General features: G+C 44.5%; 1 protein-coding gene across 3 annotated transcripts; it reads left to right on the top strand.

The window, feature by feature from the left end:
- Nucleotides 1-1,340: 1,340 nt before the first annotated feature.
- On the top strand, nucleotides 1,341-24,254 carry TEF (TEF transcription factor, PAR bZIP family member). Of its 3 annotated transcripts, none has more exons than XM_065627212.1 (5): nucleotides 1,341-1,645; nucleotides 12,186-12,512; nucleotides 13,989-14,209; nucleotides 14,862-15,073; nucleotides 16,990-24,254. In XM_065627212.1, the coding sequence occupies exons 1-5, from the start codon at nucleotides 1,543-1,545 to the stop codon at nucleotides 17,009-17,011; spliced, it is 885 nt and encodes a 294-aa protein (XP_065483284.1). In that variant the 5' UTR covers nucleotides 1,341-1,542; the 3' UTR covers nucleotides 17,012-24,254. The 3 variants fall into 3 exon arrangements, with proteins under 3 accessions (XP_065483284.1, XP_065483293.1, XP_065483301.1); XM_065627229.1 differs by lacking the exon at nucleotides 1,341-1,645 and adding an exon at nucleotides 6,206-6,515; XM_065627221.1 differs by lacking the exon at nucleotides 16,990-24,254 and having other exon boundaries at nucleotides 14,862-16,981.
- The last annotated feature ends 1,925 nt before the right edge of the window (nucleotides 24,255-26,179 follow it).

A 26,179-nucleotide genomic window follows, 5' to 3' on the forward strand; every position in this document is an offset into this window, starting at 1 on the left:
CGGCTTCACCACCAGTGGTTATCACTGGCTGTTTTCTTACCTTCTGTCTGGGGCCTGGAGAGGAAGTAAACTACAGGGAAAATCCCAAGAGGCTGTAATGCAGTTATATTGTAATTAAGAATTCTACCAAAGCATCTACTGTGTGATTTCTGTGCTTGGTTAGACTGGCATCCAGATAATGAAACTTCTCCAGCTGATTTCAAATTCCCAACCACCCAGCCTGGCTAAGTAATTCTTTATTTGTTTCTACTGGGTTAAATCAAATGGATTGCCATCTGGGACCAAACAGAAACACCCTACTATTGGGAGTGAGTAAAAACTCCATCAGTTTTTAAGACTCTTGATGCTGGGCCAGTTAAATGCTTCACTTCAGGCACAAGAAAAGTCCTAATGACTTCACTCAGGCCACTTCCATGCTTAGGGCTATGCATAGGTTTGCCGGGCTGTCCCCAAGAGCTGAGACTCACAGACCAGTGTAGGAATACCTGGTTCCTATTGACTCACACCGGTGTTCTAATGCTGAGCCTGGCGAAAGTGACAGGAGTGAACTGAGAAATAAAGGCACTTCTTTTCTAATTATTACACCCAGCAAAGACGAGACCCCAGCACGTGTAAGATGATCCTTTGGAAGCCAGATCCTGATAAAGAAGATCAAACCTTTATCCTCCTGTCTCCATCCCTGTATGCTGGAAAACTTCACTAACAGGAGAGGAGGGGCTTTGCACGCTCAAGATCTTAACTAGCTGTTATCAGAGTATTTGCCAGGTTCATAAACTCTCTTGCCTTACATCAGTGCTCCAAGAGGAGGCTGTTGGCTTTCTGATAAAACTGTGCCACTTCTGAACAGAAATTCTGCATTTTGGGGGTGATGCACACTAAATAAGATACCTTACGCTGTAATCAATATGGACTTCGGAGGGACACGCAGTAAGTGTTGCATCATATACAAACGTGTATCTCAGAGGGCTGAAAAGTGAGCAGGCAGACACAGACAGCGTGCGTATCTCCACAAGGCAGCCCTGTGCAGCTCGAAACTCCTCAGGGCTTCCCCAGAGCCCTTCAGAGGACCCTTCTGCTATTGCATTTGCAGCCGACGTGTGTACTCCTGACAGCATGTGCTTGTGGTTTGGTTTTCTTCTCTTTTCCCCAACATGTATAGTCGTTATAACACCTTGGGAAGGAGAAGGGTGCTGCCTTTGCAAAGTTAGATAACTGGCCCAGTTCTTTGCTGCCGGATTGGCTGGGAGAGGCCCTGTAAAACCAGGCTGGCCAGCCGCCCAGCCCAGCCCTGCGAGGCTGCAAGCTGTTTCCACAATTGGCCACTTCAGAGTGGGAGAGGGGGAGGTGAAGACAGCCTGGCAAACTGCATCTCTGCCAGGCTGCTTCCCTTGTTCCTTGTTTTTTCTCAGCCAGAGTAGTTTGGCAAGCCCGCTCGGGGTGCCTCGGAGCCTTTCTTGCAACGCCCAGGCGAGTGGGGTGTAGCGCTGGCACACAGGCACCTGGCTCTGCCTTAGCCGTGCTAGCGCAGTCCCAGGACAGGACATGTCAAGCTGCAACAGCCCCGGGGGCCCCGCTGCCCTGGACTTTCCAGAAGTCCTGAAGTCCCTGCTGGAGTACTCCCTGCCCTGGACCAACAAGATGACAGGTAGGATTGAGGGAAAGCGTGCTGGGGTTTCTGGTTTGATTTCTTCTTCCCTTCCTTAAGTTGCAAGGCAAGAAGGGGGCAGAAGATCTTGTTTGCTGCAAGCGCTTCAAGGGTGTGTTTCCTCCAAGTGTCTAAGTCAGACAGGAAGTTCTGGCACCGAGTGTGTTGTGCAGCTGGGAGGATGAACGGCAGCAATGGATTGATTACAAAATCAGCCGGGAGTGCTGAGCTCCTGATCCTTTTAGCCTCTGTGCTCAGCTACTTCTTGGAAACCCCTCAAAGCTTTGTGCACAGAGAAGGCTTGGGCACAAATCTCCATGCTCACGTAGGAGTGAATTGAAGGATTGTCATCCAGGTTGTCCCATGGTTAATAATGATTGAGCCTCCTGACATTGCCTCTTCCCAGACACAGACTGTCCCAGGAGCCCGGCCCCGCAAGGCGCAGGCTGACTCCGTGCAAACTTTGATGCTGCCGTTGTTTATCAGTGGAAAGCTGGGGTAGAGAACACAGCACATGTTGTGCTTTCTTTGCAAGAGCACTTCTGTACTCCTAGGCTTTCCCGCTCTCTGTGCAGCATCCTAGAAAACAAATGGAAAAGACCAAGGAGGTTATTTAGGCTGGGCTTCAGCTGTGCTGAACACTTTGTTCTTGTTGCACTGACCACTTCTGTGTTGCTGGGCACGCTCTAAGTGCCCATCGCACAACTTAGGGACTCTCTGGTTTTGGATAGGTTGCCACACGCTCTTGGCAAGCTGCTTTTTGGTTGTTGTGTTTTAATGTTCATTGCCGAGTGCTGAGGATCTGTGTAGGAACACTTTGGCTCAACAGGCTCATGCCTGGGCATGAGTGACTTGAACTCACAGAAACAAACATGCACTGAGCTCACTCTTCTGTAGGGAGTTGCTACCAGGACACTCAGATGGCTCTGCAGTGTTGAATGGCAGCATGATCCAGGAGGTGGGAGCAGAAAAGCCAGATGGACAATGCTGACAGGGACCCTGCTCTCACTCTGGGGTCAACAGGAGAAAAAGCTGCTGTGGCAGCAGTAAAGCGTCCATGGCAGGAAAGGCAGCTGCCTACACCTGCTAGAACACAGAAAGCCCTGTGGCACCTGCACAGCTCCCTGTGGGAAGGAGTTAAGAGGGCAAGGGGAGCTGCCAGACCTCCTAAGAGGCTCCTTTTGCCACATTGCTCCGCTGCTGCCACCTGTGAGCTGGCTCTCTGCTTGCTGAGACTTTTCCCATTAACGGGTGTGTTTACATATCACACAACATGAAGCTGTGTGTGGGGGCCAGGGCATGTTTTCTGAGCTGACTGATACCCAGGTAGAAAGTGGACCTGGCTGGGAGGAGGCAGCAATGGCCAAGAGCGGCTCACGTGGTGCAGAGCCTTGTTGTGGCTAAGCTGAAGTTTGGCTGCCTCTCTGGGACCTCTGGTCTCTGCAGCCAACTGGATTGAATTAATCCGAGGGAGGAGTGCTGTCAAGATTTATTTGGCAAGAGTTAGAGTGGGGGGTAGAGGGGGATCAATGATTTGCAGAGGGAATAATTTTGTCTTAACTCAATGTGTTGTGTGGCAGCTTTCTTCCTCAGCCCCAGGACCACCCTGCCTCACAACATTACCTCCCATAACCCTTAGAATTGTCCTTATTAAGCCGCCTCCCTCCCCAGGCCAGCATTCCCATCACAGCCCTCTTCCTACAGAGCTCAGTTCTCTCCTCCTGAGTCTCTGTACCTATGCACCACTCAAATGGATTTGCTGAGTCTCAGACCTCTGTCTGAAATGTGTTCTGCCATTCAAACCTCCCAGTGGGGCTTGCTGTATGTGTCCCCCCCACCCTGTGCCTAGTGTGGGGCTGCTTCTTGCTTGCCTCCCTGCTGCATGAGGGCTGGGTTGTTCAGCATCATCTGGCCCTGACAAGGCTCCCAGCAGTAACAGCCAAGGCCGCTGCATTCCCCTCTTCACATCTCATTGTCCTCCTCTCTTCCTCCTTAGCTGCAGAGAAAAAATGTAAAAATCCAGGCAAATCTCAGCTTAACCAAGAAGGTACAGCTGATGGTGGAGTGCCCACTCTCTGCTGGCAGTTGCTTGAGCCCCTAAGCCCCAGAGGCAGTGAGAAAAAGCTCTCAGAGCAGCCTTCCTCCTTGCTGGCAAGGCAGAACTGATGCCCGAGCAGGGTGCTGTGAGGGCAAACCCACAGGAATGCTCCCCAGGAATTCCTTTCTGCCTTCGGGCTGAGCAACTAACACTGCACAGGCTAAGCCCTCTCCAAACAAAGTCACAACCCAGTGGTGGTGCAGAACAAACTTTAGTGTGGCAGAGCTTGGGCAGAAATGTGCTGGATGAAGAACATGGTCACTGTAAAGGGAAAATCCCTGGAGTAAAGGCTGCTGAGTGGGTTTAAAACCTCCATTCATATGGATGTTACCCAACAAAGCAGTTGCCATCAAGATCTGCAGGGGGGATGCGTGCAGAGCCTGTTCCTTGAAGGAGCACTGTGCAGCACAACATCAGACACAGCATCAACCTCAGGGGCCTCCAGCATCAAGAACAATGGAACAAAGCGACCATGAAAGCCATAACTGAACGGGAAGCCTGTGGCCTGTCCCACTTTGGCTACATCCCCTTGCCCTGTTCATAGAAGCTGCCCCTTCCTGGCCTCACTAGGTTGTGTTCTCTATTTACCACCTACCACTAGCTGTTTCCCAGGCAAAAGCTTCACTGCGAGCCTGCTGCCCCTTGCCAAGCTGTGTGTGTGCCGCCTCTCTCATGTGTGGTCTGACATCTGTGTTTCATTGCCCCGTGTGAAGTAGCATCTCCATTTCACGTATGTGCTTTTTCCTTCTGCCAGCAGAGCTTGGCAAGGCAGAGGGAGTCTGCAGAGGGCATGCAGCAGCCCTGGAGCACACTGGGCAGTGGAGCATGACCTGTTCTGCCTGCTTCTTGCATCTGGATTTATCAGCCTTGATAAACAATGCATTAACCCGCGCTGCTCCAGCCTGCATTAACAAGGTGGCCCTTTCCCAGCTCCCCGTTGGGCAGCATGCACACAGGGGTTGCATCAGCAGTCCCATTCCTGTCCAATGCAAAGGTGGGTGCAGATTCCACCTCTTAGCCTATGCAAGACAAGTTGCTGGCAGACAGGGCAGACCCCTGTCTGCCCAGGTTGGATGGGGACGTCTCCTGGACCTCGTTGAAGAAAGGCAATGGGGAAAATAACCTATTGCACGTGACTTCCAATCTGTTCCTTTTCCTGGAGCGCATGGGCAGGATTTCAGACCTGATTTTGTGTCACAAAGACCATCAGGTTTTATTAGCAAAGGTCAGGTCAAATTGTGCCTTGCCACTGAAATGAAACGTCTGAGGTCTGTGGAGGACAGATGCCTGAGCGTCTACACAGAGGTCCCTTTTCTGCTGGCACTTCAGATATCTCTGCCCTGGCACCTGTGGCCCTGCTGGATGTGGATGGGGCCATCCCAGGGAGGTTGCGTACCCTTTCCTTTTCCTGCTTGCAGTGCCGCGTGGGAGGTTTGCTGTGGACGGCCCTTCTGCAGCAAGAGACAGCAACTGCTGACGGGAGAAGCCTGTGGCTGTAGCGTCTGTCACTTCCTCGAGCTTATTCGTTCTGCAGGAGAAGCTCCTCAGTATCCGCCTGTGCTCTTGGTGATGAACCTGGCAGCGTTGTCTCCCTTCGTATGTTCAGAAGCTTAAATCCCAGCACGCCATGCCTGTTGCTGGAACGGGGGGGACGGGTTTGGGAATCACAAGGAATTGCTTGTGATTATGAAAACTTGGACAGAACCCCCCTCTCCAGCTGCTCACCCCGCCAGCCGCCGCAGTGAAGTCCTTCTCCCCGATGACATTATATAGGGCACGCGGCTGCGGCTGGCATGATGTAGGACAGAGGGAGATTAAATCCAGATCATGTGGGAAAGGTGATCTCGGGATCCTAAACGAGGATATTGAAGGACCGGGTGGAGCGCTGGCACCAGCGGCGGTTCGGGCCCCGGCGGCCGCCGCGGTTACGCGACCTCCGAGCCCAGGCCCACCGCGCTCCTGCGCCGCGCCGGCTGCCCGGTGCCGAGGCCGTGGCTGAGGCAGGAGCCCGGGGCCGGGCAGGCGCTCGCCAGCGCCCGCGCCCGGGCCGCCCCCGCGGCCGCTCAGCCGGTAACGGCCGCCTCGGGGGCGGGTGAGCGCCCCGCGGCAGGCGCTGCTGCGGCCGCTGCTCCGGCGCCCACGCGTGCACTTTCCCCCCCCGTTCATCGGCAGCTGGCGGTGACGCAGCGCCCCGGAGGAGGCGTGGGGGGCGGGGCACGGCATGCTAATGACCCGCTGCAGCCCGCCCCTGCACGTGCCCCGGCGGGCGGGGGGCGCGTGCCCGTGCCGGCCGGGGAGGGGCGGGGTGGGCGGGGCCTTCCCGCGCGGGGCCGCCCCCCGAGCGGAGCGGGCCAATCCGCGGGGCGGAGAGGGCGGGGCGGGTCGTGACTGCTTGGGTGGGCGGGGCCGCTGTGCTCATGAATAATGAAGCGCGCGTGAGGTGTCAGCCGGCCGCGCATGCGCTGTGGGTCTCCCCTCGCGCCGTCTGCTCTTTGCTCGTCGTTGCCGGCGGGTCCCGGGGAGCTGTCGCAGCTTCGCGCCGGGCGCTGCAGCCGTTGGCGACCGTTGACAGCCCGCACGCCCGCCAGCTCGCGGGGAGTATGCCCGGCCGGGCCGCGCACCAGGAGGCGGCGGCGGCGGGAGGACCAGAGCCCACTGCAGCCGGGGGGAGCGCGGGGGCCGCCGCGCAGCAGGAGCAGCGGGGCCTGGCGGGCGCCTTCCCGCTGGTGCTGAAGAAGCTGATGGAGAACCCGCCGCGGGAGGCGCGCCTGGGTGAGCGCGGGAGCGCGCGACACCTTCCAGCTTCCCCCCCTCTTTTCCTCCTCCTTGCCCCCCCCACCTCTTCCCGCCCCGCGCCTCGGAGGGCGGGACCCGGTGGGTCGCGGCGGGACTGGCTGCGGTGTGCGCGGGGGGAGCACCCGCGGGAGAGGCCGCACGCCCGGGCCGGGCGTCCTCCCGCAGTACGCTCCGTGCCCCTTCCCTCCGCCCCGCCGGCCGGCTGCGCCAAGCGCCGGCAGCACGGAGTCGCAGGCTGGCGGGGCGGCCGCCGGGCCCGCGGGCCTGGCACCGGGCCGGCTCCCCGCCTCAGCGGCGCGGGGCAGCGCTGGCCGCCTCGCGGGCCGGGTCTCCCCGGCGAGCCGGTGCGACTGGAAAATTCAGCTGCTGCGATCGACGTTTCGAGTGCACTCGGGTGTCTGCGGTGGGCAAAACCCAGCGCTTGGGGTACGAGGGACAAGTCAGGACGTGACGTGCTGGTTTTATTCCCTTAGCTGTCTGAAGCCTCCCCTGCCTTTAGACGCTTAGTTGTGAACAGCAATGAAGAGGTTTCGAGTCTTCCTTGACCTTAATTGCTGAGAAGTTGTATGATGACACACATAAACAGCAAATCTCTTCAGATTAGGTTTGGTGATAATCCATAAGGGTATGACTGCATGCATGCTCGTGCAGGCCTGTACAGTGGAGCGATCCGTCTCTCACTGATATGCAGACAGCAACTGTGTAAATAGCAATGCTGCTGGTGCTTATAGTCTTCGTTGCTGATGGCACACTTTTTTTCTTTTTTTCTCCACCTGGCAGTATTTTTGCCTTTCTGAGTATCAGTTTTTTGATTTTTAGGAGGGCTCAGTTTTATCTGCACCACTGTAATGCCCAGTGTACTGGTGTAAAATAAAATAAGTCCTTACATTTAGGAATGTTGAGGTTGAGAATCATTTTTGGAATATCAGACAATGTCTGGGGTGGACCCCAATGCAAGCAAGGTTGGCAAGATTGTTCCCAGTGAGGATCCTAGTTAAGATCCATTTACTTTTTATGTCTAGCATTGCACAATACTGTGTAGATGTATCTATCCTGTGATTCTGGCAAATACTATTTCTTAAAGGTTTTAATGATGTCGCTATGGTGCAGGATGCTGCAGCACACAGGATCTTGAATCTACAACATTATGGGACTTCTTAAGATATTTTTGCACCCAATCCTTTTTAGAGTGCCAGCAGGAGCAATTTAAATTCCTGCATGGAAACTACAGCGGTAGCTGACTGGGATATGGTGACTTTGTCTTAGGGGTGGTTTTCTTGTCTAGAATCATGTGATCTAGCCTATGGAGATGTAAAATTTTGAAATTAATACGATTTTGAGGTAGTGCATTTTTCTGAAATTAGAAACGTGTGATACTTTTACTAGATGACCCCATTCCAGTTTGGGAAGGTGTTCAGCTTGATTCTCTAAAGCTTGCTAATGAGTCCATTGCGTCTTGATTACCCTCTCCATTCATGCTGTGATGAAGTTCAGATTGTTGTAATTCTTAAAATTTCTCCATAGATTTCCTTAGTCTACCTTGTACTGTTTCACTGAACACTTTGTGGAACTTGTTGCTTTCTGTTTATTTTTATCTCTGATGCTTTTCTTGTTTGCATATTTGCAAGACAAAAGTTAGTCCTAATTTTACAAAAGACTTGTCAGTAGAATTATGACTCAACTGACTTCAGAGGTTCCTTGTTTATTTTCTGTTCCTTTACAGTATAGTGACACAGCCAAAATGCCAAATAATTACTAACTAACTTAATACAGTGGTGTGTTTTCAGCAAGCTTTCTGAGAAGACCCTATGCCTTTTATCTGAAGCGCCCATTGACAAAAAGATAATTTTCTGTCCTATTCTGCGAGAAATGGTATCAACTAGCTGTGGTGTTCATTTATAGTCTCCACAAGCTACCTATGGGTTTTCCAACTGCTGTAGGTAATTTGACTACCCAGTAAGCCCGAAGGCTTTCTAATCCTCCTGAGCAACAGAGGAGGACATCCAGTTCCCACTGAATGCCGTCATCTTGTGTGCCCTGCCATACACCAAGTATATCTGACTGGCCTTGCTGTAAGTTGTCATCCTGTATGCTGTAGGGATGAAATAAATAAAAACAATAATATTTTAATAAAAAGTCCTGTGGGCTCAGGGAAGAGAATTAATTTTCTTGAGCGGGAGGGTAGGTCTCTCCTATTAATAATGCGCTGCTGCATATTCTCCAAAGGATGACTTAATCACCAGTTGTGTGCTGCTGTGGCAGGAGGAATGCCTCAACAAACATCACAGTAATGGGCAGCAGGAATACAGAGCCCTATAACCTGTTTTGTTCCATTGTCACAAGTGGGACTAAAGATTTATTGAGCAATCAGCCTTGTTTTGTATAGTGTTTTCAGTATAATTTGACAATATTTTTTGATGAACCAGGGGAACTTTGTCAAAGAAGTGTTTGTTCTTTTTGTGGCTGGGATAGCACTTGACAGTTGTGACCAAAATGTCTTTTGGTTCGTTTGGGGTTTTTTGGGGTTTTTTTTAAGGAAAAACCAGGATGTGGAATAAAGCTCTTCCAGGCTGCTGTTTTTGGCTAAACCAGCAGTATTTCCAACAGTGCAAGAACTGGAATGCTGTCTAAATTACTTGGCATACACTAGTGACCTCTGTTAACAGCAGATGTACAGCCTAGTTAATAGGTCACAGTAGCAGAATGAGGGGGCTAAATCGGACATGAGCTATCAGCTGCAGAAGTACAGTCCAGATTTATCAGGGTGACCTTGAATCACTGCAAATGGAGCCTCAGGATACTGCAGCTCTGCTGTCAGGTAATACCTGTTTACACTATAAATATCTTCAGAGAATTAATGTTTCAGGTCCATGTGCTGGGGCAGGCAGAAACTTCCTTCTCAAGATGCTAGAAATTAATTAGTGTTTCGTTAGATATTGTGCACCCAGCAGGATGTTGTGCAGCAGAAGTAAAAATTAAATGAATTGAAAGAAAGCCAGTGGGAAAAAGTCGATGCAAAAATGATCGTACAACAGTTTTATCTTTTTACACATCACGTTTGAAATACACGGGCACCCAATGTGGATGTTAACTTCTGCTATTTTAATTTGGTTGAGATATTGCTGTTAGAAGTGAGGGGGCAGAGAAAGAGACAGCATAGCTGAACACAGCTCTGGGGGCCCAGTGCTTGCCAGTTGCCAACTTGTGGCAAAAGGACAAAAAATTTCAGCTGGTTGTCTCCTGCAAAGGAAGGATCTAATGTGGAGTGAGCCAGGGACAATATCAAAAGGAAGCTGGAGGGACCACAGTCTTTCCAGGTTACTGAAGTACAGCAGGATGATGGTGCACAACTAAAAGGCATTAAAAGATCTGAGAAGATCCATACATGCCAGTAGTATAGTCTTTTTGGCATCTACCTTCTGAAAAATATTTTTAAGCCTTATATTTAGTCTACCAATCGCTTAAGGTTTCTTTTCTCCTCGGTTGGAGGTGTTGTATTAGATGTTGCAAAACGATAGCATTGCTGGCTTGCATTAAAACTGGCATGACTTATAATGGAATACTGTTGTTTTCAAGAGTAAAGAATTATTTATTTTTTCTTTTTAGTTGACATTTTGACTCAGCATACACAAGTCTCTTATGTTGGTTAAAAAATAAAGTGACTTACAAATAATTGATTATTGTCACTTGCGTTTGTTTTGGTAATGTCCTTACTAGGATATTATGCACAAACACCAATGTGAATCTGGGTTTGGTTGTGCTGGGCACTGTACAGACCTTGGAGAAATACACAATCCCCGATTTGCAAGTTGGATGTAAAATGGTGGTTCCAGTTTGGTGGGATGTGCTTTAGTAGTAAGTGAAAACATCCTTATATGTGAAGTAGAGTAGATGCTGTTTCTGTACTAGCTTCAAGTAGGAGCTGTTCAGAAACATTCAGATTATTTGGATCATGACCGTTAACCTGCACATTTGCTTTGCCCAAGCAAAGGGTAGGAAAGTTGCTAAACTCCCTGCAAAAAGGAGTTTATAGCAGGGTTGGGAGCTGGGAGACGGCAGTTCAGAGGCAGCAGTGTGAAGTGGCAAGGAGGGAAAGCCAAAAGCTGCAAGATGGTGTTAACCAAGCTCAGGTCCAGGAGCTACTAGTTTGAATTTAACATGTTGTTTAGGTACTTGCTCTTAGTCCCAAGTCAGTGGCTGGTGAATATTTTCTCAGGTATTTAGTTTGTAATCAGTGTCTTCTGTTACATAAAATGTTCAGAATATGGTAGGTTAAAATGATAATTTACTCTGTATGGCAGCACTGTTCTTTAAGCCATAAAAAGCTCTTTCAGTCTCAGTTCCAACCAGCTAAGGCAACAGCGAAAGAAATGCCGGTTCTATCAGAATAGGTTTTATATAAATAGGCTTTTCTGATTTAGAGCAGAATTTCACCCCCACTCCCACTCCTGAAAAAGAAAAATACTCCTTTTGCATGTTGTAGCCAGTCTAGAAAATCCTATTACCAAAAATCTGTGCATTTTGTTGGGCTAACCTGTGTGAATACCGGAGATCCAAACTGGTCCAGTGTATGTCCCTGGAGGCCTTGTTCCATTGAACTGAATATTTGTCAGCTTCCATGGTAAAGACCTAATTTGCGGTTGCTTGGGGTATGGCTGGTGACGGTTCCTTTTGACAGCGGTGCCTCCTTCAGTGCTGGCAGAACCGCACAGCTACATGGACAACTGGAGCAGGAAAATGACTTGGATTTTCTTTTTTTCTGCCAGCTTATTTTTATCTCTTAAATTATGTAATTATTCCGTAACTTGAATTTTCTGCTTGGATTCTGTCCCAGACAATTGTTAAGATTCAGTAGCTATGTGGAACATAGAAACAGCCATTTTTTCTGTGATGTGTGCACTGCAGCACAGTAAATGGAGAAAATTTCATCAGTCTTTTGTGGCTGGAGGGTGGGATGTGGGAGTATGCTGTATTAGACAGCTCCCTTAAGAGGGAAAATTCTATGTAGGTACTCTGAGCTATCTATAGTGAAGAGCATTTGGAGCTATTGCTTTGTGTGGACATGCTGAGTCATTTCAGAAAGAAATGCTTCTAAAATACCAAACAATAGACACCCAGGTCTCTGGTGTCCCGTGGACCTTTTGACTAATTTTCACATGTAATCTGGAACACCATATTCCTTTCTTGTTTGTGTCTGGATTATTCTTCTGCACCCTCTTTCTTTGTGCATAGAATAAACTACTCTGTTTCCTCAAAGCTTTCTTAATGGCTTCCCATGTAATCCCACTTAGGGACACTCACTTTCGCTGTCTTCCAAAATGAGCCTGTGAACAACAGGCTATTTTGCAGAGACAAGTTACTAGTAAGCTAGATGCAGTATTATATCACACTTTGATAAGTTATCACAGCAAAGATGCTGGTCTTCAAGGCTACTCAAATGTCTGTGGTCCAGCCATCGCAGGGAGTCAGAGCGTTCCGTGCTGAGTTACAGGTGAATGTTGCCTTTCAACATCTGATTTTTCAGGTCATGTCATGGGGCAGAACTATAGCTTACTGAACTTCCTTTCATGGGGATTTTGTTAGACTCTTAAACTTCGAGTCTCTCCTGTGTTGCAGCTTGTACAGTGACCTACTTGTATCTTTCAGATAAAGAGAAGGAGAAGATAAAGCTTGAGGAAGATGAGGCAGCAGCTGCCAGCACTATGGCAGTCTCGGCTTCCCTTATGCCGCCCATTTGGGACAAAACTATTCCTTATGATGGCGAATCGTTCCACCTGGAGTACATGGATCTGGATGAGTTCCTGCTGGAGAACGGAATTCCATCCAGCCCTACTCACCTGGATTTGAACCAGAATCCGCTCTTGCCTGTGGCTGAGCTGGAAGGAAAGGAGTCTGCCAGTGCTTCCACTGGTTCTCCTGCATCATCCTCTTCCACTGCAGTTTACCAGCAATCTGAAGCAGCCTCCAGCACAGGTAGATGGAATAATGTGGGGCTCTGAGGGACCTTTGTTGTTCTTATATTAAAAGGTGCCTCTTTAGATCAAAGAGGAGACATGCTAACCTGTCAGTGTTAGCTGTGGCAGGTTAAGTAGCACAAGCGTGCTCAATGCCTCAGTGCATGTGTCAATTCATGGAGGTGCTGCCTCTCCTTCTCCCCCCTCCTGGAAAAAATGAGTGTGCCTGTATGCAGTCTGTTTCTCTTTTGAAATTAGAAGAGCTGAAATACCAACATGAAGTATTTGCTTTCTTGGTATTGCTAATCTAGTGAGAAACTTGATGTGTTGAGAAAATAATTTCTTGGATTATTTTACAACAGATTTGATGGTTTGTGACAAGTCATTTGTACCACCTTGGTGGCTTGGTCTGCTTGGGTGAATTTATTATTTGAGGTCCATTAAATTAGCATAATGCTTAATAGCAAAACAATGAAGCAATCTTTTCGTGGTAGCCCATGAAATGTGAGAACAGACACTTGAAAAAGGTGCGTTAATGATGCAGTTTGATGTTCTGTGATGCTTTGAAGTGGGAATGGAGGAACACAGAAACAAAACCATACTTAAATGGTACTAGGAAATTTCTGCTCTTCATTTGTAGTATGGAGATCTTCTCATTAAAGAATTTAGCAGTGCAGTTTGCTCTAGATCTGGAGTTTAAATATGATAGCCTCTAAACTTTCACAATACTATTCTATGAGCAGACTTTACAGAAAGCATTTTGCTCAGGGCTTCTCCTGTGAATCCTCACAAGAAAGGCAAAATGTGGAACTCCTTCAATAAGACATAGGGTGTGGCTTTTTTCTAGGTGGCATATGAAAAAACTTATTAATTGATGGCTACTTCAAATTGCACTGACATTTGCAATTTGTATGTATGGAGTCTGTGAACAATAGATAAATATGACAAAGTTCATACAAACACTGTCAGTGTCAGACAATCTATTGGGACACTTGTTTCCATGTGGCAAAGTAGTAGCATACTAATAGTTGTATTTGTAACAAACGCACCTTTTATTTAGTCCTTTCTTTGGAAATACAATTGACTTTTGAAGGACCCAGGGGCCCTGGAGTCTTTGGGCAGGCTTGTTTCTGTAAGACTTGCTATGGCACAAAACTCAGGGTGATAGAAGTTGCTCACTTCTTACTGTGGTGAAACATGCTTCTTAAGTGTGCAAAGCGTGTAGTTTTTGCTGAGGAAGTATTAACTCTTGTCCTGCATCTGTCTACTCATGTCTGTTAATCTGTCATATGTTCCTAGAGTTTGTATTACAAACTGGGCTGTGTAGCTTCTCTCTGTACCAGCAGCTGTACGGCACCAAGCACACCTTAGGGAAATACCAAATACTATTAAATACTGCCCACAGTAGGGCAATAAATAGAGATACCCACGTTAGCTTCTTAGTTAATTCTCTTTATCCTGCTGAATGTATTATGACTTTTCCTATTGTTGCCAGAGTCGCCACCACAAAATGAGAGAAATACTCCCAGCCCCATTGATCCCGATTGTGTAGAAGTTGAGGTGAATTTTAACCCTGACCCTGCTGATTTAGTGCTGTCCAGTGTGCCTGGTGGTGAGCTCTTCAATCCTCGCAAGCACAAGTTTACTGAAGAGGACCTGAAACCACAACCAATGATTAAAAAAGCCAAGAAGGTTTTTGTCCCAGATGAGCAAAAGGTAACAGATTTATTGCTGCAAACTTCTTTAGGCCCTGATCAAAGTTTCTGACTCTTTGCCCAAACATTTTGACGTATAAAGCTAATGTGCTATACCTTTGTGATTGGGCAGAAGCACTGCCAATAATAGAATTGGCAAGTCAACTGCTGTTCTTGCTGTTTTGGTATTAAGAGATAATTACTGGGCAGGAGCAACTTATCATGCTGTACATAGAAATTAGAACAACTACCAACTCACAACCTTATCAACTGCACTTTTGAAGGCCATTGTATGTATTTCCCCAGCATTATGTCTGATCTGACTTTAAGCAGCCCAGGAAACAGAACAGGTTGTTTTCTGTGGAAGTTTATTCCCAAATTGAAACTAAATAAAGCGAGCCTTTCAGTTGGACAGCTTCTTAGTAGCTAAGTCTCTTAATCTCCCCAGTTCTCACAATGCACTTGATTTATCCTAAAACAAGACTTGTGTAAAGATGAAATCTTAGAGTACTGTGTTGCCTGCATTTTGATGTCTGAGCCCTGCAAACCAATGAAGGAGATTCTTCACTATAGCAGTCAGCGTGAATGTCATGAGACGGTAAAGAAGTGTCTATTTGACATAGTTGTGAGGTTGGGATCCTTTTTTTTTTTTCTTCCCCCTTTTTTTGCTGCAGGATGAAAAATATTGGACAAGGCGAAAGAAGAACAACGTGGCAGCGAAGCGTTCCCGTGATGCTCGGCGATTAAAGGAGAATCAGATCACAATTCGGGCAGCCTTTCTTGAGAAAGAGAATACGGCCCTGAGGACGGAGGTTGCAGAGCTGCGCAAGGAAGTGGGACGATGCAAGAACATTGTTTCTAAATACGAGACCAGATACGGACCCTTGTAAGCACACCCCTTTTCCTTGTTAGGGCTCATTGTTTTAGCCTCTTAGACTTCTCTGCCTTCTGTTGAGACCCCCAGAAATAAAAGTTTGTGGAGGCTTTGCCATTTTGCATCTACACGGAAAAACCCCAAACCCTGTTTCTGTTGGCACAAATTGTTCAGGCCCTTTCCTGATCATTGTGTTGCCCAAAATCTTAGTGTCCACATTTACAACTTTGTTTTTAATACTGATAGAGCATTTTCTGATGTCATACAATAGAACAGATTCATCTGTCTGGAGGAATAGATGTGGATCTCCTCCTGAGTCGACAGGGCTTTTGCTATCTGTTCTAATCTCCATTTTAAGTGGAGAAAGAACATAGGAGACTCTCCTTGACTTTTTTTTTTTTTTTGGTCTTTTTAAAATCCCGCTTTTTTTTCTCTCTCCACCCTGCCACCCCTCCCAGTCTGACTGTAAAACTTATCATAAGTACATGTTGCTGGGCAGCATCATGAAATTATTTCCTGTCCAATTCAGAGGCACTAGAAAGTACCTGTTGTGTAGAACTCTGTTCCCGTTGAAGAGGAATAGAGGAATCTTTAGGACAGGAAGACAGGAAAATATTAAATCTCTTGTAAAAAAATGAGATATCTCTAGGTCAATGCATAAGTGTTATGCAGACTGGAGTCAGTGCAGTGTTGATTAAAATACTGCAAATACAAAAAAAACCATCTTGGTAGGTTCTAATCCTGGATAACTTCCAGAAACCAAGGGACAGGAACAGTAGGGGATCTCTTACTTTGCAGATATGGACAAAGTAATTTGCTGTGGGTTTTAAGCTGTATTTCTACCAGCACCGCCCCTCCTTTTTTTCTTTAGAGGATCTTCCCTCCTGAACTGCTCATAAAGCAGCATGTTACACTTAACTGAGAAGTAAGGGAGATTTAGAAAAAGAAGTCCAGCTTATTAGGCTGAACCTTGAATGTCATCTGTTAAGGAATTGCCAGTACCTTATGCTGTGGAAGAAGCTGGGTTTTTTTTTAAGACGCAAACAAGCCGCTATTACTTTACTGCACCTTATGTGTTGTACAAGAGCTTGAGAGTTTTGGTCCTTTGCCTCGTGAACCCTCTATGGAACAAGCTACACCCACTCTAAACATGAACACTTTACCTCACTATCTCCTGTGTAGCAGAATATCTGTTCTCTCCATGCCTGCTGGTTCTCTCTCCAGCATGTTTCCTGTTACAAAATTAGCACACAAGACGTGCTCTCTTGGAAGTAATCCATTCTCAGCACCAAGCGCTGCTTCAACAGTACGTGGTGTTAAAAGAAAAAATATGTTGTATGTGGTGTTGGGACCTTCTAAATGACCTGCAACTGCAAGAACCAGAAGCTTTAACAGAAGTATTTGTCTAGAAGTCCTCTTAACCAGATAAACTGTCTTAAGATAGTGGCTGTGTCAGAACTCATAGGCTACAATTCCTGGGCTAATATTTAAATTAGGGAGTAAATGTGGGATAGAATATGTTTAGGCTAGTTTCCAGTTCCCCTAGTAAAATATAAAAGGTATATTTAAAAAGCATTTGGGTTTCTTTTCTATATTAAAGACTTCTTGCCTAGCTCGTCTTTTAAATGTAATGTGGAAACTGGTATGAATTTAGACCAATTGTGTGTTGACTTCTTAAGGAAGCAGAGAAGCAGACTAATCCAGAACGCTTAAAGTAAATGTATGCTTTCAACTGTTGCCCCCTCTGTTATGCTCTTAATTTGACTAGAGTGGCTCTTGATGCAGTGTTGGTCTAATTTCTTTCAAACATACTAAAAATTGTCACCCATTCAGCAGGGATTTTTCTTTCACAGGGTGGTGTGTGGTGGTGATGGTGGGAAGTATGTTATAAATAAATTGTCACACTTAACACTTTGCTTTGTTTAAAGTGACTTATCTGATTCCGAGTGATGCAACTTTAAAGACTTTTAAAAACAAAGAAACTAAAAAGCACACATGAATCGCCAGTCTTCAGAGTGAGCAGTGAAATCTATGAGGTGTCCCAACACAAACAGCTGACGATGACCCTGCCTGCCTGCTTGCCTGCAAGTACCCCATCTGAACTACCCAGGGCTGGGCATGATGAAAAGTGCAAAGTCTCCTTAATTCTGTATATGGCTTTCTTATCTGTCTTTCTCACTGTAACTATGAACTACAATAAGCTTACTTATTGGGGTTTCGTCAAGACACTCAAAGTTCATGTCTTAAAGTCTGTTGACAGCCTGTGTGAATAGTGACTCTTTGTTCTGGCACTTGAGTGGAAGAAAATAGGGAGTTTTAAATAAAAGTGTCTGTATATATTAAGAACTTCTATATTTTAAGATGCTTCTCCCTGCAGTAGAATGAATTTTATTTAATACAGCAGCTTCCTTTTGGTACAGTGTAGCATCGTGTGGAGTTCTGAGTGCAGAATTGAAGATGCCAGGAAAACAGCAGCCTGTGATGTGTGAGGCTTCCAGTGCACAAAAGTACAGCAGATGTATTGAAACAATCCAGAAAGCACCACAGTGTGCCATACAAAGAGTGGTAATAAACCTCTGTTGAATGACCCATGTAATAGTAAAACACTTGGGTTACTTTCCTGCTCCACAGCTACCTGCCTTTTCTTTTGTTTCTTTTATGAGACTTGCTTGCTTTTATGGGGTCTTGCTGAAACAAGATCTGTTCTTCTGTTAACGATTTAGCAATCATGGAAAAGGTGCTAGTCTGAGCTGCTGATCCCCATGTCTTTTGGCAGTCTGAAACTGCCAAGTGAGCATTAGCTCCAGCGAAACAATGGCTTTTAGCTGCCATATTACAATTTTCTGTCTCTTGACTACATGAGAACTGCAGTGGTGAAGGAGATCTCTGTTCATCTGTTCTATAAAACTGAAACAGCCAGTGATTTCTCGCAGTTACAGCAGGCAGCTTAGGTATCAAGACCCTTCTGCTGGTGTGGGAGAGTATCTGAAAGCTTGGACAGGTTGTGGGGATGTTTATTGTGTGTAGAAGATGGAGGAATCAGGTAGAAGTTCCTTCGTAGGAGTTTCATCATTGTAACAAACTACTGTTACATTAGGGAAGCTTAAGAACTAAATTTATGTGGGAAGAAAAAGACTACTTAATTTCTGGGAAAGGAGTACAGTGCCATGCTTGTAGCCAAAATAGAGCTTGTAAGGCAGTGGTGTATTAATGCCTGGAGACTGATAAACAGCATAGACCTAAAGAAAAATAATCTTGAAAGCCTTCAGAAGCACACGTGCTGAATTGACGAGGCACAACTGTTTACCAGCAAAGCTCAATGCTATCACGTTGAACAAGTATTTTGACTTTGCATTTACCCAAGAGATTCCACTCCTCTTTTCAGAGCAGAAAGGCAAAGAGAAAAAGGAGCAAAGCAGCAGCCAGTGCTGTAAACTTCATTTAAAAAATAATAAAAATCTCAAACCCTAGAATTTGTAACCAGTTTTTTTAAGAAATAACATTTATAAAGAGCATATACATTAAATGCAGTTATTTGCCTATTATTTTTAATGGACCTTGTTCTGAGGTCAAGAAAATGCTTTTTTTTCTGATTACAAAAGTATACTTAGGAGTGTACTATTATAATTTGGGATTCTAAAACTCTAAGATAATCTTGGGGTATTCTCTTCAAATGGTTTAGCTGAAATGTCAGCATATATCTCTATCTGTATCAAGTATTGCTGATTTAGACTGGTATTTTTGGTATGTACTGTTTTCTGTTGTTTTATTTTGGTGACAAAGGTCAAACCATGGATTTAAAAAAAAAAAAACAAAACCCAAGACAAAAACACAACCCTGACGGCATGTACGTGTAGCAACTCTGCATTTATCATTTCTGAATTTTCAGCTAGCTTTGAATGGCTGCTCTTGAAAGCCATGCTTCCTGATAAATCATAAAGGTGTTGCAACTGGGCAAGAAGTTGCTAGTTCTTCATATGGGTCTTGCTGTCTTACTGCTTTAGGAACATGTTTTAAATCCTTACATATTTTATACATGATTTGGTGTTGCAGTATGTCACACTATTTTAACAGCAAAATAGGGAGATTAGTACGTGCAATTCTATTAGCTTTTTGTTTTGTATTAAAAGTTTATACAATGGAAGCTAACAGTGCATGGTCATTAGATCTTTCTTTCCAAGAAGACTGTTAGCAAACTCTTGTGCTTCCCTGTGGGGCAGTGCGAATTTGCACATTTTGTGATTTCATGTGTCTACAGGTTGCAGAACTGGAAATCTGCACTTCAGGGTGAGTGCAGTTTAACTTTTGTAGTCGGAGATTTTTTGTCATTGTTGTTAAGAATCAACATCTTTAAAGATAAATGAGAAGGTAGTAACTATTTAAAGGAGTGTAGGTATTGCCAGACAAAAAATTACGTGCAATACTGAATTCCTTTCTCAGTTTTTGCAGTCTCAGGAAGTTAAGCTTACTGCTTCAGAGCTCTCTGCTCCTCTCAGAATGATTAACTATATAATATTGGTTTTTTGACTAGGATGACAATCCCATCCATGAGCGATCACTTGGGTACATTTTCATAGTGGTCATAAGAAGACTAATATTCTTTTAGCTCAATTCGAACATTAAAAGTGTTGAATTGACAGTGTTAAGAGTCTGAAGTTCTCTAGCCATGGAACATGCTCTGTAGAGGCCCTAAGTGTGCCTGATGCCAACGTACCCCATTCCAGCCACAAAGGGACCATCTCCAAGGGGAGAGAATAAAGGGAGTGCACCTTTCAGTGTCACCTCAGGGATTGCCAGTAAAGGGAGCAGTTTTTGACACAGCTGTACGTTCATTAGGAAGTGGATTGACACCAAAAGGCCATTTCACAGTACTAGCTTTGAAAATGCATAAACTGTTGATGAGGTTTATGGGCAATGAGCGTTGTCTTATTCTACGGAAGGAACATACTATGAATAAATGATGCACAACATTTAATACAGTACTGCTTTCATAGACCGTCTTTTAATCTACACATAGTTGTATTTCCTTATAATAATGCAGTTTTGTATTTAGAAATTCCCTGGAAGCTTTATCTTTCACCTGTTGCCAAGATCTGCTCCCACTGAAACTAGAAACAAAGATCTCATTAACTCCCACAGTAAAAAGTCTTTAGTTTCACATGGTTGTTATAAAGTTTTAGCAAGCACTGGAACCACGGGTGTCTTTGCTTTACTGTGGAGCATTCTGTGCTGGGATCGGATGGATATATCTCAGATTGCAGACATAGTGTTGGTAGATGGGGCCTATCACTTGTTCATTTACACAGTTAGTGATAGTTTTGATATTCAGATAATCTGAATTCTGGTTGGGGTCTGCTGTTGGTTGGTTTTGAGTGTTGGTTTTATTTGTTGTTGTTTTGTTTTTGGTTTTCCTCCTGTGTGGATAGGTTGAAAAAGTAGGGTACTATAAATTTGTGTTGGGAGAATTTTAAAGAAGTTAAATGTGGCTTTTTGCAGCTCTTCGAGTAACATTTGATATTTTTCTGACAATTTTCCACGTCCCTGCTCTGCTGTTTGAAAACCCAAAGTGTTCTAGCTGTAGAAATCACTTTTCAGTGTTACCTGCAGGACTGCTACTAATTGTACCAAATTAATTTCAAGTTGAGAGGTGCAGTGGAAGGCCAGCAGCTTTGGGAATACTGTAATAAAACCACTTGTGTGGAAAAATATTTTTGTGTAGACAGCAGAAATAATGGACGTACATGGAAGAGAGTATTGCTGCTTCAGCCTCATGAGCCTCTTCAGCATAACAGGGCTTTGTTCCTTGTGATCAGATGCCTTCATTTCCAGTGAGAGTGGAGGTATTGCAGACCTTTGTAAAATCCAGATAGGCTCTTGTCCGCCCTTATGGTTTTAGCTGCTAAGCACAAGATGAAAAATGCAAATTTGTCTTAATGCATGAATCTCATATTTCTGGCAACCTGCATCAAAATTACCTGTTAATGCTGGTGTTCTGCCTTTGCAGCACAAGACACTGGCTGGCTTTCTAGATGTTCAGATAATGACTCTGACCTGTGTATCTGCCACTGTAACATGATGTGGCAGATGCACTCGACCCCCCCACGGAAGATAGACAAACTCACAATGAAAGACTGGGGGAAAAGGTAGAAAGAATAGCTTTAATTAAACTTTGGTGGAGATGCTAACATAATGCTGACTGGGAAATTACGATGATATAATTCATGATGATACAGACTTGTCATACAGAATGTAATTGGCTAGTTTGATAGTATGCTATCCCCGACTGAGTCAATTTTGGAAGGCACTTCAAGTTCAAGCAGCTAAAGGAGAAAGGAAATCCTTTGAGGAAGATACATCTATAGATAAACATATAGATACTTAGCAAGGAGAGTAAAGAATGAAAACATAAAGAGTAATGCAAGAGTCTGACCTGAGCCAGATTGTTAAAACTGAAGCCTCACCGTTTGCAATTTTAGGATAATTTGGATCCCCTCAGTTTAGCATCAGACAAAAGAAATGTACTTGTTTAGGTTTTGGGAATCTCCTTTTCCTGATCTCATTTCCACAGTCCAGAAGAGAGTGAAAGGAATATACAGATAGGAGAGTTACTGCAGAAAGGCGTGAAAAAATAGCTGTTGCTTTAACCAAGTGTGCTGTTACACTGTGACTTGACCTGCCGATGTGAACTGACAGTGCTGCGTCGTGAGGAAATTCCTGTCCGAGGCCCCAGTATTTTAAGGCTTCAATTCTGCTGTCATTTCTGCATGGGATGAGTCCTGTGTCTGTAGAGAACCGCGTGGACTTCACAGGAGCTGTTCTTGAATGTGAAGCTCTGCCTGGGCAGTCAGCTGCAGAATTGTGTCCTTAACACACCATCAGCTGTAGTTATAAGGCTGTTGATAATAAGTGTAATTTGGGTGCCTGTTACATAGCCAAAACCCTTGTTAACATAATTTTCCCAACTAAGGCATGAGCAGAAGCCTTTTGCTGTACATTATCTGTTTAAAAAAAAAAAAAAAAAAAGATACTTCACGTATGTCTAGTAAATTAAGGCATGTGATTTTGGTCTATGGGTCTCAACAAACTTTGCTCGTGTACCTGCCTGAATGTTTTCTTAGATCTGCAGCTGTGTCTTGGTGAGAAGGTTTGGTGGGATTTGTTTTCCTGAGGGGGCACAACAGCAGCTTTCAGCTGTCACGCCACAGGTGATTTCTTGCTACTGGCCAGGATCGTGGATGGATGCATCCTCTGCACTTTTATGTGAAGTTGTCTGAAATACGGTGATTAACATGATTATTGGAATACTGTATTTTGTATAACTTAGAATATGTAAATACACTTTTAAAACTAATCTGTTCTATGAATTAATAAATAAGTGCTTCCATTGTAATATCTGAATATTGTTAATGCTTCATGTATCTTGATTTGAGATTATTTTTTTCCTAGAGAACTACAGAAATCAAAACAAAGATTGATGTTGTGGAATTCTAGTCTAGTTGTGGTGTTTTCTATCAACAAAAAATGTTTTTAAAATATTAATGAGCTACTTAAGCAGAGAAACTGAGAATTTGAGGGAATTGATTCTCTTCCAGTCTTTCTTGAACAGTAGTCACTGATTACATTCATAATTTTACTCTTCCCATCCCATTAGCTGGACAGTTGATTTATTGTTTTTGAGTAGCATTCAGAAAGTGGTGATATTATTTGTAAAGCTCAGTGACTGAGTTTTCCTAAAGTGGTTGTGGGTTTGTGGGGTTTTTAAAATTATTTTTTTAACCCCTCTTTTGGCTCAAACAGATGTCTCTCCACCCTTCAGCCAGAGTTGAGCAAGTTGCTATGAAGCACTGAGTGACTGTTACTGAAACTCAGGTGTAGTCAGTGTCTAGATAGTCTACATCTTAATTAGTTCTTTTATGTACATAGATGACACAGGTATCCTGTTGTGGTGTGGAGAGAAAGTGATTAGTGACTCGAGGTTTTGCTTGAGTACATGTTCGCTGGATGCTGCATGGCTGGAACTTTCATCAGCTTTCATGACCTTTTCTATCGTGTTAAAACCAAAACAGTGGAGTGAGAATAATGAGCAGTCTGCTAGGAAATATGAACACTTGGGTTTTGAAGAGGAGGTGAGATGGATCCATCAGCCTTCAGCCAAAGAGATGAGCCTGTGATGACACTTTCTTCAGCCATAACATAACTTTTGTCTTTAGTGCTGTGCTGGAGCAGCCACCTCTCTGGTAACAGCTGCATCTGCAGTGTTCCATACATGACAAAGCCACAAGATTTTTTGTAGTGGGCAGAGATGGTGGCATCTCTTTTTTTTCCTTTTTTTCTTTTTTTCCTTCTCTCTCATCATCTCTAGGCTGTAAAAGCTGTGAAACAGCTAAGCATATGTGCAAGTTATTCAGAAAACTCTGTTCCTGTAAAGCTTTTTCAGAGACATACAGTTTTTAACTAAATAGTTGGAGGGAACTCCTATCTGTTATATTTGGTCTGAAATTCAGTTGCTTCTTGGATAAAAGTATTTTTTGACTTCAGGTGTGACACTGATCTGTCCTATTCATTCAGTGGGATGGATGATAAATCTGCGCAGTATTTATGTAAGATATAAATCTGATCTTAGTTTTAATGCATGTTAAATTGTCTAATCTCTTGGATGGCTACTCCTTGAGGTTGTCTATATGATTCCTGTAACTGTAGCTGCTTTTTGAAGAAGTCTATCAAGTGTATTTGGGATCATCCTGACTGAAAGCTTCTATAGAAATGAAAGAGATAATAAAGATTGTAAAGTGGCTGGGTAAAACTGTATTGCCATAAATGGTTTTAATTTATATATATGAATCTTTTGTCCCAAACTGCTTATTTTGTACATAAACCTACACACTCCTGGCAGCTGATGGGTGAAAATAAAGGTGCTTAAACAGCAGTCTAATGAGGAAAGGGCATTTCACTGTTGCAGAGTTGGTATTATTTTATATTTCCATTTATTACACTTTTTAAAATGTATAAACCACAGATTTGAATTCTCAAAGTCTTCAGCTTGGATTTTGTGAGTAATTTGAATCCTCTCACCTGTCTGCTCGTAACTGGTTTTTAAGAAAAAGAAAAGCTTTTGTTTAAAATGTAAAATTTTGACTGTATTAAGTTCTGTTAGTACCCTTCCTTTTTAAGAAATAAAATGTATATTCCACTATGCTGAGATCCAGTAATTTTGTTCTCTAGGTAGCATCCTGTGTGCTGTACACCTCAGCTGCCAGCATTACACCTGCAATTTGCGCTGAAGTTGGTAGGCACTAAAGCAGCTGATCACCTTTCAGGATTAGGTTCTTGCTGTGCATTTCCCATGTGCTAACTATTAGGTGTGCTGGTAACAGGGGTACAATTCCCCATTTTTCTTTTCTGGATTAAATGATTTCAAAAACTTTGCAAGGTTTTGCATTTGTCCTGTTGTGACTCTAGGTTGAGCTCTTTCAAGCAGGGCGAGAAGCCCTGAGAGCTAGTACTCAGCCGCAGACACTTGGACCTTGCTTTGTCTGTTACTTCAGGGCTAACAACAATCAAAATAAACAGAATTTAGTTTTCTTTCTTTCATGGGAAGAAGCAGAGTCTAGAGTAAATAAGTTTTGACCATGAAGACACCTTTCTCCATTTCTTTCCAATTTTTGACCTCAACCCTGATTGTTTGATTTGGGATTTTTTGTCATAGTGGGTTTTTTGTTTGTTCTTTTTCCTTTTCTCTCTCTTCCGTTTCTCTCTCTTCCGGTACATGGGGTTGGTACATGAAGATCAACCTGTTAAGAAATGTATGTACTCTATACATTCACTGCTTCTGACTGGAAAGGACAGCTTCCAGAAAAGGATGTGTTCACCTTCCTTTGCCTCTTGCAGTCTCTGATATTTCTACCCAAGACGCATGCTCGCAAGGAAAATGAGATTTCTGGTATTTTAGTTTATCTGGAATATTTTAGCCTATCTGGAAACAGCAATAAGGTAGAGTTGGTTGGTTTTTTGCTTTGCTAAAAGGTATCTTGTATGTTAAGTGATGGGGGGGTGGAAGGAAATAAAATTATCTAAATAGGAGGAAAGGGGGAAGACAGGCTTTCCGATCCAGTTGTGCAGGTAGGGCTTTCATCTACGCGGACACTAAATGGCCGTTTCCTGACATTTGAGGAAGAGGAATCCAGTCCAGGTGTTAGAAGGTCTGTGGAGACTGGGTTGGCATCTGACGTGCTCGTTCAGCAGTCTAATTTTGAAACGCATGTATGAAGATCACTACCTACAACCTACCATACCAGATAAGGAAACAAATTCATATGGTTTTGCAGAAGGAAGAAATTGCATCAATTAGTCATTTTTTTTTTTCACTGGCTACCTTCCAGAGCCATGACATGATTGTGATCTAGGCAATTTGTGTATAAAAGCTAAAACCTGACCTATTTAGAGGGAGGCCAATGACTTGACATGGCCCAATTAAGGAATTGCAATAGAAAGTGAGTGGATGCAAGGATGAGGTCAATGTACCCTCTGGTGTTATGCAGCCTTCATGTGGAAGTGGTGGAGGATATTTGGTATCTTTCCCTTGTGACGGCAGCTGGCAGCAGCACAGATGTTTATTATACAGCGCCTCCTTTTCAGGCAGACTGTATGTTCTCTTGGGTGGGTGGGGAACGAGTTTATAAATGTGCTAACTCTGCACATTATGTTGCTAGTTTCCTTCAGGAAATTCTCCTATTTGCAGCCATTAGTGATCTGAAAGATGGCGATGGAAAAAATGGCAACATCTTACTCAGCCTCCTTCCTGTTGTGTGTTGGGGATCTGCTGACCGCAGGACTTCAAATGCATTTGTACTCATTTTTTCTTGTCCTGCCTACAGCAGATTCACAAAGGAGTGGGGAAAGGATCTAGCTCCTGTTTGGTTTGTAGTGCTCTTCAGTGGCAGCTGGACTGCCTTGGTTGAGAAATGTGCAAGAGCTGCACCCACCAACCTCTTCTGGGTTTTTACTTGTTGTTGGTTGTGGTTGTTGGCTAGACATGGGCATTAAGAAAATAATTGAGTTGTCTTATGTGGCTTTCAAATGATACAATCCTGTTAGAGCTGGGGAGACTGTTGGGCTTTG

This window comes from Caloenas nicobarica, chromosome 1 (assembly GCF_036013445.1).
Source record: "Caloenas nicobarica isolate bCalNic1 chromosome 1, bCalNic1.hap1, whole genome shotgun sequence".
NCBI lineage: Eukaryota > Metazoa > Chordata > Aves > Columbiformes > Columbidae > Caloenas > Caloenas nicobarica.

Bases quoted from the DNA above. Each gene is read 5' to 3' on its own strand.
- TEF (XM_065627229.1), top strand. From the start codon at position 6,344: ATGCCCGGCCGGGCCGCGCACCAGGAGGCGGCGGCGGCGGGAGGACCA. The intron at 14,210-14,861 runs GTAACAGATTTA...TTTTTGCTGCAG, and splicing joins TTGTCCCAGATGAGCAAAAG to GATGAAAAATATTGGACAAG. The intron at 15,074-16,989 runs GTAAGCACACCC...CTTTGTTTAAAG, and splicing joins GAGACCAGATACGGACCCTT to TGACTTATCTGATTCCGAGT.